This window comes from Wickerhamomyces anomalus, assembly GCF_001661255.1.
Source record: "Wickerhamomyces anomalus NRRL Y-366-8 unplaced genomic scaffold WICANscaffold_5, whole genome shotgun sequence".
Lineage (NCBI taxonomy): Eukaryota > Fungi > Ascomycota > Saccharomycetes > Phaffomycetales > Wickerhamomycetaceae > Hansenula > Hansenula anomala.
The window spans coordinates 703,692-720,131 of record NW_017567114.1 but is presented as its reverse complement, the minus strand read 5'-3'; the positions used below and the strand labels follow the sequence as shown (position 1 = coordinate 720,131).

At 34.7% G+C, this 16,440-nt stretch overlaps 10 protein-coding genes across 10 annotated transcripts; 8 read left to right on the top strand and 2 right to left on the bottom strand.

Moving 5' to 3' along the window:
- Positions 1–367: 367 nt before the first annotated feature.
- On the top strand, positions 368–2,335 carry HDA2 (Hda2p; the record flags this gene model as incomplete). Its single annotated transcript, XM_019185043.1, has 1 exon — positions 368–2,335. One exon carries the CDS (start codon positions 368–370, stop codon positions 2,333–2,335), a length of 1,968 nt encoding a protein of 655 aa, XP_019037374.1.
- A 238-nt stretch (positions 2,336–2,573) lies between these two features.
- Positions 2,574–4,533, top strand: DPL1 (sphinganine-1-phosphate aldolase DPL1; the record flags this gene model as incomplete). The annotated part of the gene is made up of 4 exons (XM_019183706.1): positions 2,574–2,800; positions 2,858–2,881; positions 2,943–3,012; positions 3,067–4,533. 4 exons carry the CDS (start codon positions 2,574–2,576, stop codon positions 4,531–4,533), a joined length of 1,788 nt encoding a protein of 595 aa, XP_019037373.1.
- Positions 4,534–4,739: 206 nt separating this feature from the next.
- On the bottom strand, positions 4,740–6,209 carry WICANDRAFT_80321 (uncharacterized protein; the record flags this gene model as incomplete). The annotated part of the gene is made up of 1 exon (XM_019185042.1): positions 4,740–6,209. The coding sequence occupies one exon, from the start codon at positions 6,207–6,209 to the stop codon at positions 4,740–4,742; it is 1,470 nt and encodes a 489-aa protein (XP_019037372.1).
- A 377-nt stretch (positions 6,210–6,586) lies between these two features.
- Positions 6,587–7,372, top strand: YPQ2 (Ypq2p; the record flags this gene model as incomplete). The annotated part of the gene is made up of 1 exon (XM_019180672.1): positions 6,587–7,372. A coding segment is annotated over one exon (786 nt), but the record flags the coding sequence as incomplete, so codon positions are not given.
- Positions 7,373–7,639: 267 nt separating this feature from the next.
- WICANDRAFT_80319 (uncharacterized protein) lies at positions 7,640–7,975 on the top strand (the record flags this gene model as incomplete). Its single annotated transcript, XM_019185041.1, has 1 exon — positions 7,640–7,975. One exon carries the CDS (start codon positions 7,640–7,642, stop codon positions 7,973–7,975), a length of 336 nt encoding a protein of 111 aa, XP_019037370.1.
- A 652-nt stretch (positions 7,976–8,627) lies between these two features.
- On the top strand, positions 8,628–10,748 carry WICANDRAFT_80318 (uncharacterized protein; the record flags this gene model as incomplete). The annotated part of the gene is made up of 1 exon (XM_019185040.1): positions 8,628–10,748. One exon carries the CDS (start codon positions 8,628–8,630, stop codon positions 10,746–10,748), a length of 2,121 nt encoding a protein of 706 aa, XP_019037369.1.
- A 441-nt stretch (positions 10,749–11,189) lies between these two features.
- Positions 11,190–11,603, bottom strand: EMC5 (Emc5p; the record flags this gene model as incomplete). The annotated part of the gene is made up of 1 exon (XM_019182121.1): positions 11,190–11,603. The coding sequence occupies one exon, from the start codon at positions 11,601–11,603 to the stop codon at positions 11,190–11,192; it is 414 nt and encodes a 137-aa protein (XP_019037368.1).
- A 645-nt stretch (positions 11,604–12,248) lies between these two features.
- Positions 12,249–13,394, top strand: WICANDRAFT_80316 (uncharacterized protein; the record flags this gene model as incomplete). The annotated part of the gene is made up of 1 exon (XM_019185039.1): positions 12,249–13,394. The coding sequence occupies one exon, from the start codon at positions 12,249–12,251 to the stop codon at positions 13,392–13,394; it is 1,146 nt and encodes a 381-aa protein (XP_019037367.1).
- A 385-nt stretch (positions 13,395–13,779) lies between these two features.
- Positions 13,780–14,957, top strand: WICANDRAFT_106545 (uncharacterized protein; the record flags this gene model as incomplete). Its single annotated transcript, XM_019180478.1, has 1 exon — positions 13,780–14,957. One exon carries the CDS (start codon positions 13,780–13,782, stop codon positions 14,905–14,907), a length of 1,128 nt encoding a protein of 375 aa, XP_019037366.1. The 3' UTR covers positions 14,908–14,957.
- Positions 14,958–15,216: 259 nt separating this feature from the next.
- WICANDRAFT_70122 (uncharacterized protein) lies at positions 15,217–16,302 on the top strand (the record flags this gene model as incomplete). Its single annotated transcript, XM_019184193.1, has 1 exon — positions 15,217–16,302. The coding sequence occupies one exon, from the start codon at positions 15,217–15,219 to the stop codon at positions 16,300–16,302; it is 1,086 nt and encodes a 361-aa protein (XP_019037365.1).
- Positions 16,303–16,440: the final 138 nt, after the last annotated feature.

Here is a 16,440-nt window from a genome sequence, read left to right as displayed (position 1 = left end):
CAATTTTAAATGGCTTTGGGTATTTCCAGAAACTTATACGAGCTCAGGCAAAAAAAAAAGTTGTTGGAATAACGAGTGGAAATGAGCTTGATCTTCGGTTGGCAAATAGGTCTATTAAGTTCTCCTTTACCTGCCTTTTATATAACAACACTCTGATCAGCCAGATCAACCCAAAGATATGTGATTTCACCCTCGTTCTCTCACAACGAAGTCAAAATATTTCAAATCAACACCAAAAACAGGATTTTTTTTCGTGAAGGAGTGGCCATACCGCAAAAAATCTGAAAATTGATGTTTTTCTTTGGAAATTGGGATTTCAAAACTAAACAATCAATTCCACTCAGCTTTAAGAAAAAGTATTTCCACAATGAATTTGAACAGTCTTGTGGATGCTGCTGCTGCCGCTGCTTCTACTGCTGCCTCTGAAGAGCAGATATTTGGACACCCGGCCGAAAGTGACTTCAGCTCAGAAGCTGCTGGCGTTGACAACTTGGAGAAGGTTTACTACTTGCCTGTTGGTTTATCACCTGTGCAAAGGGACCTTTATGAAATATTGATCAAATTGCACAAGGACTCCATCATTAAGCAATTGAGTGATGGTGAAGATGAACTGGGGTCATCTTATGTCAATGGTACCCCGAATGACATTGATTCTTCATCCACAATTCTTTCAGATGATGATTTACAGGATCTTTTATACCGGAATATAACACTTGTTTCAAATCATCCTTATCTTCTTGTTGAGCATTATATGCCAAAAAAATTGTTACTTATGGAATCTCATGAAAGATTGTTTTTAGCTAGTGATAAATTCAACAAGTTTGATAAACTATTGGGTGTTTTACAAGACTTACCATTAAATGTTGTTATTGTTGGTCATAATATTAAAGAACTTGACTTGATAGAGGCCTTTATTCTAGGGAGAGACCTAAACTATAAGAGATATTCGGGTACCCCTTTATATGATGAACAAAAACCAATCAAATCCGAAGAGAATGGTAAAAATGGTAATGGTGATAAAAAGGTAAAAGATGATGAATATATACCGAGAAGACAAAGAAACTCTAAGGGCACTAAATCAGGCTTTCCATTGACACTACATCTTATAACACATCAACATTTCAAATCCACTCTATTTCAAGGTGTTGCGTTGAATTTCATCATTAGTTTTGATCCTTCATTGGATGAAAATGATAGTCATGTCAATTTCTTGAGAACCACATCAAATCCAGCATATTCAGCTGAATCACCAATCCCATTAATTAAAATCATTGTATCTCAATCACAATACCATGGTCTTCTCAAGTGGAAAGACAATACCAATTATGACGAAGAGGCTTTGAAGAAACAAACACTATATTCAGCGATTGCTAATAGAGGAATAGATCATATGAAGGAGTTTGATTTGAGTTATGGGGTCTCATATCAAAAACTTAAAGGTTTTTTCCAAGATCCATTTAAACACAAGTGGCCCGTTTCAGAATTACCAGATTTCAAAATCCATTCAAATGAAGAAATCATTCAATCCGTTGAACAGGATTATTCAATTGTTTTCAGAGAAACTGCAACTAATAAGAGAATAAAGACGGATGCTTTGATAATACCACAACAATTGAACATTAAGGAATACCATCGTTTTTTGGCAAAGTTAACAATTGCAAGAATTTCAAGTATTGAAAAGACTATAAACCTGAACAAGGAAAAGATAAGGCCATTTAGATTGAAGTCCACAATAAGACATAACGAAACAGATAATATTAAAATTAAGATTGGGGAATTGTTCAAAGAATCAAAAAAATTACATGAAGATGTCAATGTTGCTGAAAAGAGATATGAAAGATTGGAATCGGAATATGAAAAACATGAACAAACTGAGAAATCATTATCAGAAAAGAAGGACTATTTGGGGAAAATTAGAAATGGGGATATTGAGTTAAAAGCTGATGTTTTAGACTCTGAATTGAAAGAATTGGAAGAATTTTTAACAAATTTGAAAACAGATAACAAAACTCTCGAAAATAGAAGTGGTGAACTAAGAACTGAATATCAACAAACCACTTCAGAAGCCGCTGAAAAATCAACTACTGCTAAACTACTGGACTCCAAGAATAAAGAATTGTTAACAAAACTAAATGGACAAGGTAAAAAATTAAGACAATTAAAGAATGAAGATGTTAAAATATCAACTAATGAAGAGATTGAGAAATTACGAGCCAATTTGAAATTCCTGGAACTATACAACAACAAACTCAGTGAGACGGTAAAGGAGAAAGTGAGCACACTCACTGTTGGTAGAAATGGTCGTGTTTATAGATCAACTACACCATATATGTGAATTATATTCTGTGTATCATATCACTTTATAATTGTAGGAGCACCATAACCTTGCCCAAATAGGAAGTTCAGCCGGTTATTCCGAAGCTGACGTGTGCTCGTTTTTACGCGGCCAATTAAAATTAAAATCTCTGGAATTAACAATAACAATTTTAAAACAAGAATCAGTGTCAAGTTTGATTTAGACGCTGTGTGAAGTAGGAAACTCTCTTCTAAAACTATTGCTATCAGCTATCAGGATGGTGGTGGATCAATCGTTTGTCCAAGAAGCACTCCAGAAAGTTGAGCTGCTGTCTCATGATGTTGTTGTCTCCACTATAAGCTCATTGAAGAGCTCAGAATGTTCACAATGGTTTGAAGCTAACGTTTGGAACGTCCAAGAACATCTTGAGAATCTAGAGTGGGCTTCTCTGGCAGCCATTGATGGTGCTTTAAGATATTTGAAGGATGCTACGTTGTTCCAATTGTGAGTACCCTCGTATAAATTCAAGAAACAAGAATTGATTCTAACAATTTGGAATAGGATAAGAGATTTGATATTTTTCTCGTAAGTTGTATTAATCTTTACACTTTTTTGAGCTCATGAATGCTAATGTGTTTTTCAAAAGTGTTGTGTTAGGTTGGCTCAACTCCTTATTGCTAGATATTAGAGGTTATGGTATATTCGGGTATTCAAGAGTGAGTAAACCTTGGCTGAATAATTGAATTAATTGATTTCACTAACACACATAGCTTATATTTCGTCAATATTCAAGAAAAACTTTTAAATGGATTTTATCATTACCTTTAATTAGAAATAAAGTCGATGATGAGGTTAATGATACAATAAAAAAATTAGAAACTTCATTAGTTGTTAAAACTCCAGAAGTGCAAGATTTCACTGAAATACCCAACAAAGGTTTATCAGACTCACAAATCATTGATCTATTGGGTAAATTATCAGATCTTAAACATTCAGATTGGCAAAATGGTAAAGTATCAGGTGCAGTTTATCATGGAGGTGAAGACATTATAAAAATTCAATCAGATGCTTTTAAAATATTTTGTGTTGCTAATCAATTACATCCTGATGTTTTCCCAGGTGTACGTAAAATGGAGGCTGAAGTTGTTTCAATGACTTTAAAATTATTCAATGCTCCAACAAATGCAGTTGGTGGTACAAGTTCTGGAGGTACTGAATCATTATTATTAGCATGTCTCGCTGCTAAAGAATATGCCAAACGTCACAAGGGTATAACAGATCCTGAAATCATCCTACCTGAAACTGCTCATGCGGGATTTGATAAAGCTGGTTATTATTTCGGTATTAAATTACATCACGTCCCTTTAGATCCAGTGACGTTTAAAGTTGATTTGCACAAGATGAAGAAATTTATCAACAAGAATACCGTTTTGTTGGTTGGTTCTGCCCCTAATTTTCCTCATGGTATCATTGATGACATTCAAGGTATTGGAGCGTTGGGTACAAAATATAATATACCAGTTCACGTTGATTGTTGTCTTGGTTCATTTATTGTCTCTTATATGGACAAAGTTGGGTTTGAATTACCACCCTTTGACTTTAGAGTCCCAGGTGTTACATCTGTATCATGTGATACTCACAAGTATGGTTTTGCACCAAAAGGTTCCTCAATTATAATGTATCGAAACAGTGCTTTAAGAGAAGCTCAATATTATGTGAACCCGGATTGGGTTGGTGGGATCTATGGTAGTCCAACTTTAGCAGGTAGTAGACCAGGTGCTTTGATTGTGGGTTGTTATGCAACAATGATCAAAATTGGTGATGAAGGTTATAAAAAATCATGTAAAGAAATTGTCACAGCTGCTAGGAAATTGAAAAAAAGAATCCAAGATGAAATTCCAGATCTACAAATCATTGGCGACCCGTTAACTTCTGTCATTTCATTCAAGTCTGATACAATCAATATTTATCAACTTTCAGATTTGTTGAATGGTAAAGGATGGCATTTGAGTACCCTACAAAAGCCTGCAGCATTACATCTTGCAACTACCAGATTATCAGTTCCTGTTATTGATGAATTGATTGAAGATATCAAAGAAGCTGTGGACGCTTTACAAGGCTCTCAAACTGCTAAAGGTGATACGGCTGCTTTATATGGTGTTGCTGGTAATATCTCAGCTACAGGTGTTGTGGATAGATTGGTGGTTGGATTCCTTGATACATTGTACAAAACTTAACTTATTTACTCTTTTTTTCAAATAAATAAGCGTTCTGTTTTTTTTTTGGCTTTACAGGTAATTGACGTCAATAATTTATAAAATAGTGTCGACGAAGGGAAATGATGAAATTATAGTACTCTACAATTATCAAATGCGTTGACGCAGCAGAGGAAATTTTTTCGCTAATATACAAGTTAACTGCACTATAGCAATGTTGGTCTTGACTAATTATTCAGATCTCTCTTCCCCAGTTTAATCAGACCTCTGGTTCTTTTTGCAACGGTGTTAGCTCCTGAGTCCAGAGGTCTTTTGTTTTTAGAAGTTTTAACTTCATCTTTCTTATTCAGATTGATCAGAACCTTCAGTGGCTTTCTGTAACTACCTTCCTTTATTCCAGTCACCTTTGCTTCCAAAGCACTTTCGCTCTTCATTTCAAGTTCTAAGGGCTCTTCTGGTTCATCATCTCTTCCAATGTTGACATATTTTCTAATTTCAAGGTAAATCATCATTGAAACTAAAATTCTTGAATTAAAATGTTTCTCCTTACCTACCTGTGGGAAAAATTCAACATCATTCACTTTAAAGACTTGAACCCCCTTTAATATCATTGAACCATCATCACTAGTATTCTTAAAGTCCTCTGGATCAAACTTCACCAACAACGATCCGTAAAGATCGTTTATAATACCCCATTTTAGGCTGTTGACACAGACTTTGTAAGATAGAATTTGGAGTTCTATACTTTCTATCTTACTTAGATCTTCTGGGGAACTGACCTTCGAGATTAATGAGGGAAGCTTGTGCTCTATCATCACTAAAGTCTTATCTTTGGTATTTGAATCATTTTCATGAATTCCAGTACTGTTTCTCAAAGAAACAATAGTATCTGACTTTGTACTAGCTCTCAACTCTTTTAGTTTTGTTAATCTAACAGGATCAAAATTTTGTGATTCAAGTGTTTCCTCCTTCAAACTTAAGGACTCTTGTTGAATAAAATTCAAATTCACGTTGAAAACAAATTGCAAAAAATGGGTAATAGGTTCAATGACCCTCCTGTTAAACTGATAGGATAAGTCATATTCTGACTTGGAACCCAGGTCATAACCATAATTTAAACAACAGCAGCAACTATTCATCAATAATAAACTCAAATGATGCCAATAATTATTGGATTTTTTATTGCAGTTTTTTGAATTTTTTATAATATTTTTTTCCATTGATTTCACTTGTTCAATCAAGAACGTATCATCAATTTTAGAAAAATTGGCAAAGATGGTTTCTCCAAACAGTTGGGTGACGCTGTTTGAAGAGCCTGTCAGGCTCATTGGCTCATGTTTATTTGTGCTCACTCCTGTTGATGTTGATAAAGACATTGGAATCTTCCAAAGAAGAAAAAAGGTTGATTCATTAAAAGGAGAATAGTCATCTTGTACAGCCGATTCCCCAATGCGACGAACTTTCGAATTAATAAAGTTGTAGATTTCATCAACCCATTGATTTGTCAAATAAATTTCATAAAAGTTTTCTGCTGAAGGTTGCTGAAATCCATCTAGAAGATTTGCATGGTTAATATCAACTAAGCTTTTGTTCACTTCTCTCTGTATGTTCTCAATTAGTTTTGATTCGTTGGTTTCAATCATCTCTGAAATAAAAGATGGAGAGTAATTTTGCTGATTTTTTGATGTAGTCGACATGATTAATGGAGATGGAGGAAATAATATAATTGAGTCGAGTGAAGTTATATGTAACTGATATTGAAATAAGCACCTGTGAGCCTGAATAATACCTGACGACGGAGTTGCTGAACACCATGAGAATAATTTTATAAACAATACTGCATAGCGAAGGTCGGATTACTTTTATCATCTCGTGACTTTGCCCTCGCAATTGGCTTTCATTTCGAAAAAAAAAAAAATCTTATCACCAAGATTCATTCGCAGGATTACTCACATCAAACCACCTCGTTGAATACACACCAACGAACAATACCCATTGAAACAACCAAAACAAAAAAAAAAAGAGAAGTAAAATGTCACAACCCTTGTGTGATTCCAAATCACTTGTTAGTGTTCTTTCTGCATTCTTTGGCGGTGCAAGTTTTGCCTCTAATTTGGTTGCAACTATTCCACAACTAATTGAGACCTATCAACAAAAATCGGTTGAAGGTTTGTCGTTAGTCTTTGTGTCCATATGGGTCATTGGTGACATCACAAGTCTTATAGGATGCTTCTTAACAAACCAACTATTCTTCCAATACGTGTTGGCTCTATATTTTCTATTCAATGATTTCATATTGGTTGGTCAATACTATTATTATGGATATTATCTTAAAAAGCATCACCATCATCATCACCATCACCATCATCATCAACATAATGAAGAAAGTACTCACTATGGCTCAACTAATAGAAAAAGATCTTCAGGCTCGCTCATAGGTGCTGCAGCAAGAGCCGCTGTTCCAGCGGTTGCTGTTGCTTCAAATATTGGACAAAGTAGTGCTTTCCCAATTGGAGATTTCATGACTAGTACCACCAGTATTGGTGGATTTTCAATAGATTCCAAAACATATGGTGTGTTTTTTGCATGGTTTGGTGCTGGATTATATTTTTTCTCTAGAATTCCTCAATTGATTAAAAACCATCAAAGAAAATCCACTGAAGATATTTCACCAATTTTATTCGCATGTACATTATTCGGTAACATAACATATACAGCATCAATCCTAGTGAGTTGTGACTTCATTTATGGTGAAAACAGATTAGAATTTTTTATTAATGAGTTACCATATATCATAGGAAGTGCGGGTACTATTGTATTTGATTTGTTTTACTTTTATCAAGTTTGGCTATACAATGATCAATCTGGTATTAAAGATACAGAAACTCAACCATTATTGAATTCAGATTAGTTTTGCATTCTATTCATATTCTATTGCATTTATTTCAAAAAAGAAGAGAAAAAATATCATTCAGTTCATATATTACCCATGCTTTTAATTTTTCATTCAGTTCTACATACTCAACATTTCTTTGTATTATAGTACATGTCATTACGAAGTCTAGGAATCAAGACGTGTAGGTTTATCTTCAATCGTACTTCTTCCAGCTTGATCTAGAACACCATTATGAACATCAGACCCTTTTTGGCGTATTCTTTCCTTCCACACATGAAAAATTTCATCTTTTTCGCTTCATCGACACTTTTCGGTTATTTTGACACAAGTGTTGCGCTGTACCTGCTGCAGGCAGTTTCCAGATCGAGACATTTCTGTTTTGGAATTGGCTTATGCGCAGCACAGTTTGCGCCAAATCACGCTCGATTGGGAAATCTGGAGCACACGCTCGCTTTCTCCGGCTACGCTGGTGCCGATCTCAGAAAAGGCAAGCCTGTCTTTGACAAAAGCCAAAAGCTCACCAAGAGCTCTATGAACTTGGCTCTCGTGGACAATGATAGAGTGTAATTGAGTTTGGATATCCCTGGATAGCTGCAAGGGTAGACAAATCTTCAAACAAGCTCATTTTGAATCACTCGTGAGCCCTTCCCTTCAGGAGGCTTGCCTGCTTTTTTTAGCACACGCTGGAACCGCCAAAAAAAGAAGCTGCAGCGTGGGAAAGACGAAAACGAAAATGAAAACGAAAAAATGGAAAACAAGCTACAAAAAATTTGAAATTGAAAAACAAAAAATCAGCAAAACAACAAAAACCAAACATTCAACAACGGAACTGAACCAAATTAAAGACCCTTTTCTTTCCAAATCAACCATCGCTTACCCACAAACAGACTCCCAACTGCCAACTGCTATTGTCGCTGCTCAAATATTCCACCCAGTCCCCAAAAGAATTGCTGCCGCCAAAGTCTTTGTTTGTTTGTCTCTCGCTTAACCCGAAAGAAAAGCTCGTTCCGTTTGAATAGCTCAAAGGACACCAACCAGTGACCACTAAACAACAACTAGTACATGTTTGCTTCACACTATTGAGACATCCAGAACAGTCATTCGCTATCTTCACTTTTTATTCTGCTGTTTCTCATAAGTTGCAATCATTCCATTCTCCTGAGGTTATTTTTATCCAATTTCCAGCCCAACAACATCAGCAAACTGACACGCTTAAAGAATGTCAACTCTTCAACAACATAGAATGAACTCAGAGCCAGTGTCTGGTACACTTCCAACTCTTAAAGAGGGCCTGGATCAAGTGTCATTGGATGACATTGATATCACTTCTGCTAAACCATTGAAAAAAATCAACAAGAGTCCCTCTCAAGTATTTGCCAATAATTTTAATGCTTCTACATCTCCAAATAACGTGAAAGGTTTAGGAATCAATCTTCCTAGAAGACCAAGTGACTCCATGTTCAAAACACTCAGTAAATGCAATAATTCTAATGGGTCAAGCTCGAAAATTTCGGTCCTTGAGAGACCTGTGTCTAATGATTCAATTACAAGTTCCAGTGTTTCTGAGTACAGTGAAGGAATGAATTCAAGAAACTCTTCAATAACGAGTGTTTCCATGGCGAACTCACCAATCATGCAACAGCATAATAATGGTTCAAATACATCTTTCCATGAATCAAAATATCAACTTCATCATTCATCTATTCCATCCAGTGCTAATTCATCTAGATTTGCACAAAACGAATCTCAAATAAGTGTCAATAAACTAAGAGGAGAAAGCGTTTCAACTCCAAAATTGAACAAATTCCCATCATATTCAAGTTTTGGAAGTATTCCTTCTACACCCATGAGTAGTACATCTACAAACATGTCAAATTCTACAGTGAATACTTTGACTCCATCACAAAAATATAGATTAAGAAGACAAAATTCCAAAAGTTCTGCAAAAGCAAATCTTCGTCAAAGGGAAAAATACTTTGATGAAATCAATTCAGATGAAGAAATTATTGAAGATGGATTGATTTGGAACGTTCCATTTACTAAAGGTTCAGCCACTATTTTTTCACCAACATCTGGGAAATCTTCTAAAATGCTCAAGAATGTTATAACCCAATCACCTGCTCAAATGCCATTATCCCCATTGCCTGGTACTTTATCAGCTCCTTCAACACCAACTGCGTCAAGAGGTTCACCACCAAAAGGTGGCTATTTTTATAAGAATCCAGATGAAGCTGCTAGTTTGTCAAGGTTTTACCAAGCATCAAGTGATAATTTTGTTGCTCAAGAATTATCAAATCGTGAATCAAATGGAATTAATCTACCAAGTTCCATTAAGGAAGCATCTGAGTTGGGACTAGAAGATATGAAATTTATTTCTAAGGAGAAAGCTGACTCTTTTAGTGCTACAAGACCAATTTGGTTGCCTCCTAAATCCAAAGATGAATCTAAAAAACATGAACGTGATATCTCCAAGATGATTGAAAAAGCTGCAAAAGTTGATAAAAAGAAGCAAGAATATATGAGCACAATGAAGTCAATTCAAGAAAAAAATATACAAAGATGGATTGAATTACAAGATCGCGGTGTGCTTAGAAACTCAAGTCAATATGAAATGAAAAAATTGTGTTTTAAAACTTCGATTCCAGAAAATTTAAGATCAAATATTTGGTTAACAATTTTACAAGAGAGATCAAAAGATTCAGATTATGAAAAGTTTGAAGAATTGAATTCAAAATTATCCTCAATCCCATCATTTCCTAAATCAAAAGAATATGAAATTGAGAAAATTGTGGAAACTATATTACCAAATTTATCAAAATTTCAAAAAAATCAAGAATTGAACAAATCTTTAACAAAATTGATCAAACTTAAGAGTATTTCTACAAGAGGGTTGGAGTATGGTGATGAGTTGTTATTTGCCATTTCATTGTTAAACTTTAGTGAACAAGTTTCTTATGACGTCACAAATATGATTAAATTTAGTGTTTTGAATGAACATACACTCAATAAATTCAACAACAATTTATCAAAAAATGCAGTATTAAAGAAATATCTAAAGAATAAAGATTATAAGGATGATTATGAATTTTTGAATTCAAATTTGGTTTTTGATATTTTACAAAATTTCCAAATTGAAACAGTTTATCATTTATTAGATATCATTATAATCATTTCTGATTACAAAATTTTATATTCAATCTTTTTGACAATTTTAAGGGATCATCATTTCGGATTTGTTTCTTTGAAAGAATTGGCTACTGATAATTCTGGACATGAAATTATTATTAATGATGAGTATCAATTCTTTGAGAGGTTACATCATTTTTATAAAAAATTTTAAAAAAGAACGGGAAGGGTTTTTAATGGTTATTATGGTTTTAATTATTATTTTTTTTTCTTTTTTGGTTTTTTTTTCTTCATTCTATTATGATTTCGACGTCTACATTCAATTTAATTTCAATGGTTTCATGAATAAATTTAATAATATACAACAAATATATGGTTCAAAGGACAGCACTTTATGGTTTTTAAGTATTGATTGAATGTAGTTAGGCTTTTCTTGATTTTTTACCATTCTTCTTCCCACCATTCTTCTTTTTAGAAGCAGATTTGACTTCTGGCTCTGGTGACTCAAGTTCCTCAGACTTTGGAGATTCATTTAATACAGCTTTTGCATCATCAACTTCTTCTTTTTGTTCTTTGATTTCTTCAGCAACTTTCTCAACTTTTTCTTTCAAAACAGCCTTGCTTTCTTCAACGTCAGTCTTTTCATCTTTTAATTCTACAGGTGTATTTTCCTCCTTTTTTTTTCATCAGAAACTTTTTTATTCTTTGCAACCCATTCAGCATAATCTTTTCTCTTTTGAGCAAAATCTGTGAAAAAGACCTTACTCTCAACGAATTGGAAAGGACCAGCACCCAATTTTTCATCTTCAACAACAGCATCCTTCATCAATATTGGCTTCAGTTTGAATTGCGATTTGACAACATCATTGTTGATTAATGATAACTTTGGTTGATTAGAACTAAAGAGTAAATCAAGAGATAGAATCAACAATGAGATGATCACCTCGAGTATTATATCCTGTGGGAAGGGGATGGATGTGTTGTGCGCCTTTTGGGAGTGTGTGTATTCGTAAGAAGAGTATCCTGCGTGGAGCAAAGACCCTAGGCCTATTATCTTGAGTAGCTTCATCGTGGTTTCAACTGAGTGTGTGGCAATTGATGAGTTTCTGCTGGTGGTGGTGCTGTTTCTGGCTTCAGTTTTCTGTTGATGGTTTTTTTGAAAATTCGCGAAGCTCGAGGTTTTGACTGGAAACGTTATTTTTTGAAAGGTTGAAGTTTCGAAGCAAATGGAAAGAGCATTGATCGATTTGGAGTGGATGTCGCTGGGTTATCAGCTATCAAATTAGAATGGTTTGGCTTTGGTGATGGTGTCGGTTTTTCCTGGTTTTTTATAGGTGGTGGTTTGATATTTGCTGTGCTGTGTTGTGTTGAATTATCATGGTGATTGTGAGATCTGAGATGTTATCAAGAATTTTCCTCAATGAGACTAGCTCTCATGTGCTATGGCTCCTTCTGTGGTGGGTAATAGAGATTTTTTACAATCTAATTGTCCTCTTGGATGCCATTTCTGGAATTCCTTTGAACAGAAAACGGCCATCAAATCATACAGAAACTGTCTAATTTACTTGACAGAATACAGAATTCAGTTCTGTTATGACAGAAACAACTATCAATTAAACAATATATAAGGAGCCAACCATTCTCTCTTATCCAATATTGTTTCTTGCTTCTTTTCATCACTAAACCCTCATACTTTGAAACATCTCATTTCGAAATGACCAAACTAACTTTGGAAACTTTACCAATTGAAATCTTATCAGAGTTCCAATTCTTTGGTATGAGCCCACTCAAGATGATGGCTGTTAACAAATACTTCCTCAACATTTTTGCTCCTCAATTTTATGGTAGAATCTATTGCGGCTTGGGTTTTGATTTTGAAGTTTCAAAATTTTCCGAAGATGGTCCAGGTTTTATTGATGATCTTGATAATGGTTCTGAATTATGCTTCATGATTAGAACTGTTCCTAATTCTCCACCAAAGTTTGCTAAAAATGTTACAATTCTTTCTTCTGAAGAAGAAATTGCAGGTTTCTTCAGTAAGGTTATGATTGAAGGTTCATATTTGAGAAATTTTGTTAGACAAATCACATTTGATACTATTATTATTGAAGGTGATTTCTTGAGAAGTGTGAGAACGCAACCATTTTTCCATTACCCCTTGGAAGGACTTGGTCAATCTATGTTGGAAAGTGCTTTGATGTTTTGTCCTTCAGAAAACGTTTTTCAAAGAGACCTTAAAAAATTTACAACTAGAGCTTCAGATTTGAAACATTCACAAACTGATCATTCACCTGTTTTCAAAGGAGGTAGAGACATTTGGGGGTTTCCTGAATGTCCATCAAGACAAATGAACTTGTTGATGCAAATGACACATAAGTTGATTGCTGGGAACAGATTTGATGCTGATCCAGATTATAATAAATGGTTCAGTGATGTTGCATTAAGAGAAAGTGACTTTAGTTTGAATAAAGATCATGATCGTGAATTGAATGAATCACATGCTGCTAGAGTCAAGGAAATCTCTAGTGATATTTACTTGCATAACTCAAAAGTAAGGGAGAAGTCATATATTTACAGTTTACTCATGATAGTTCTTGATGGTATGAAGAGGGTACCAAAAGGTTGCACTGCTGAGTTTCTAGGATTTGTGGTGAACTCTGTGGACATGCCAACAGGGAACGATTCTGCTGACAAGATTTGTGAACATAGTGTGAAACTAATGGAGTATAAATCAGGTGCTCTTTCTACTAGTGCAATTATTAAAAACAGTCCTCCTGATTTGTTTTATAACACTTTCAGAGAGGAACCTATAAGTTCTGAGCCTGAAAATTTTATTGACCATTGGATGGACTACAATTAGTCTTGCGTGTATAATATTTTATGTATATTTTTTGAAAACCACAAGCGTAGTGGAGATAACCTTTACAACTCCATCGCTATCGAAGGTATTTTGACACAAAAAGTTGTATGTACACCTCTAGAGGTGCAATTGTCTTTCAAGATAAATGTTCTCTTTTGAGCCTTTGGTTCACCAAAATCAATTCTTCAGAAAACTGCGCATGCTTAAATTCTCTGTCGGACCCTGGCGTTACAATGAAATTAAACGTCTCTCATTCATCATATGAAAAAGTTCGTAGAAGAGGCCTTTACCAGACGCAAATGATATAAAATGATTACTGGGTCCTTCTCATATCCCTATTCTGGCTTTACAGTAAGCTTTCAGTACATCAACAATCACATTTAAAATGACAACCGACGTTTTCAAATTAAAAAGCTTACCAATTGAAGTTTTGCTAGACCTCCAACTTTTCGGAGTGAGTCCCTTTACAATGATGCTTGTAGACAAGTATTTTCTTAATTTATTTGCAAGAGAGATTTACACAAGGGTTCATTGTATTATGAATGTTGACTTTACAGCATTTGACCAAACAAAATATCGTGGACCTGACTACCTTACTGAAGAGCAGAAATATGAGCAAGAAGTGGGGAGCTCGGTTGAAATGTTGCCAGTCTCAAGATCTATATGTGTTAAAGGTGTGACATTGCTTACTTCTGAGAAAAACATTTTGGATTTTTTCAACGGTGTTTTGATGAAAGGTTTCATGATGAAGAAGTATATCAGGAAAATCACATTTGATTCATTAGTTATTGAAAATTCCGATTTTTTGGATTTGCGAAGTGATTTTTTCATAAGGAACAGAGACAATATTATAATTAGTCCGTTCTTTTCACAAGTGAGATATTCCGTGACAGCATTAGCATTGCAATATTATGCACCAAACCATAAGATTCAAGAATGTGATTTGAATCGTTTGAAAACTAGAACAGAAAGCAGTGAAATTGAGCCAACAACTTCAGAAGTGACGTTTCATTCAGGTGCTTTGGATTGTGATTCCCGTTCTAGATCTTCAAGACAGTTTGGTGTTACGATGCAGATATGTAATAACTTTAGTGATGGTTCAAGACATTCTTGTGATCCTTTTGAAAATCCTGACAAAGCTTTTGATGGTGTCAGTATACATGAAGATGAGTTTGTACAACAAAAGGATGGAACTTATAACTTGGAAAATGGGTTTGTGGAAAGAAATGAAGCTATTGCTGGGAATATCGATTTAGTTGATCCTTGTTTAAAATCAAGAAGTTCATTGTATAAAATATTGACAACTGCGATTGTTGGGATGCAATCCGTGGGTCCAAATTGTGAAGCTGAGTTTTGTGGATATGTTTCAAAAACTGCTGATTCTGCTTATTACAATGATACTTATGTTATCACTTACAATAAAATGAAGCTTCTTGGTTTTAAAATTGGTCCCCAAGATAGAGAATATTTGGATGCTCAAAATGCCAGACCACTAGTTGAATGGGAGGATTGAAATGTCCTAGTTCAAGTTGGATGTATGGTTGATCGGTTCATAGCTAATGTAAATACATGAGATGTTTGAGTCTAATGAGTAGATGTTTTTCTTTCTCTTTACTATTGAAGAGTTTTTCTGTGTACAAAATTTCAAAATTTTTCTGTTACAGCTGCCAAATTGTAAGGGTCAATCGAACTCTTGACAGAAAGTTTTGTACTTTAATGAACAGAAACTAATTCGAAAACTATTATATAAAGAGCATGTTTCCGACTAATGGCACCTCTTTAATTCTTGTTCTCTTGGTAATTATATTCACAAACACTCAAAATGTCAATCCCACTAACTATTGAAGACTTACCTGCTCACATTTTCGAAACTGTTGTACTCTTTGGAGTCTCACCAGTGGAAATGATGCCCGTCAATAGACATTTCCTAAATATCTTTGGTCCAATCCTTTATCGCTCAGTCCACTGTATCTATTCTGCTGATTTTGCTTGGACTAAAAAAGTTGCACCTCCATGTGAAGACGAGGTTAGGGATGGGTATCATAAAAGAAGGGGAACCATGATGGAGATGATGCCTGTCTCTGAAACAAAAGTGACATTGATTTCTAAATGTCCACAGTTGATTTATTTTGTCTTTGATGTTTTAATTGAAGGTCATCTCATGAAGAAGTTTATCAAAAATCTTTCATTCGATGTACTAATTGTTGAAGATGATGAATGTTTGGATATGAATTCAAAACTTTTGAAGGACACATATGGAATCGTTGATATTGATGATGTTTCTAATGGATACCGTTCAACTTTGATCACTGCTTTACAAGATTATGTTCCTTTCAGAAAGCTTATTGAAAGAGATTTTTCAATTTTCTCTACAAGAAGTTCATCACTTGAGGCCAAAAGAGCATCACCTAATGAAGTTCATTTCCATAATGAAGCACATAAGCAACGTTCAATATATCAATCAAATCAATTGACATTACCTATGCAAATTGTTTATAATTATCTAACAGGTAAAAGATTCACCCGTGATCCATTTCAAGAGTACAATTCCATTTTCAAAGATGTTCAAATAAGACATTATGATTTCACAACTTTGTTCTCAACTAATGGGTTAACATTGTTGCCTTCATACACCAAGAGAATGAGAAAGATGTCCAGTTTGATTGACTTGCAATTGTCACCTGAAATGATCACCAATACAATGGCTAGGTCACAAGTTTATGAGATTTTAAAGTCAATCATTATAGGATTGTACTCATTGTCACCTAGCTGCAAAGGTGAGTTTTGTGGAATACTTGTTAAGTCTAGAGATGGTAGATCCAGTGGGAGAACTAGCCGCAACAGTCCTGATATCATTACTTCTCAACGAGCTAAACTTGTTGGGTTCAAAGTTGGTCCTCAATGGTGATTATATAGCTACAATACAATATTAACTCTTTCAACCACGTGACGTATACGTTCTGCCACAAATACACGTGTCGATACATCCTCTCCTTACGTAATCAGCCCATACAAAACTTTCCAGCCAGTAGCGTCCGTGCTGAAG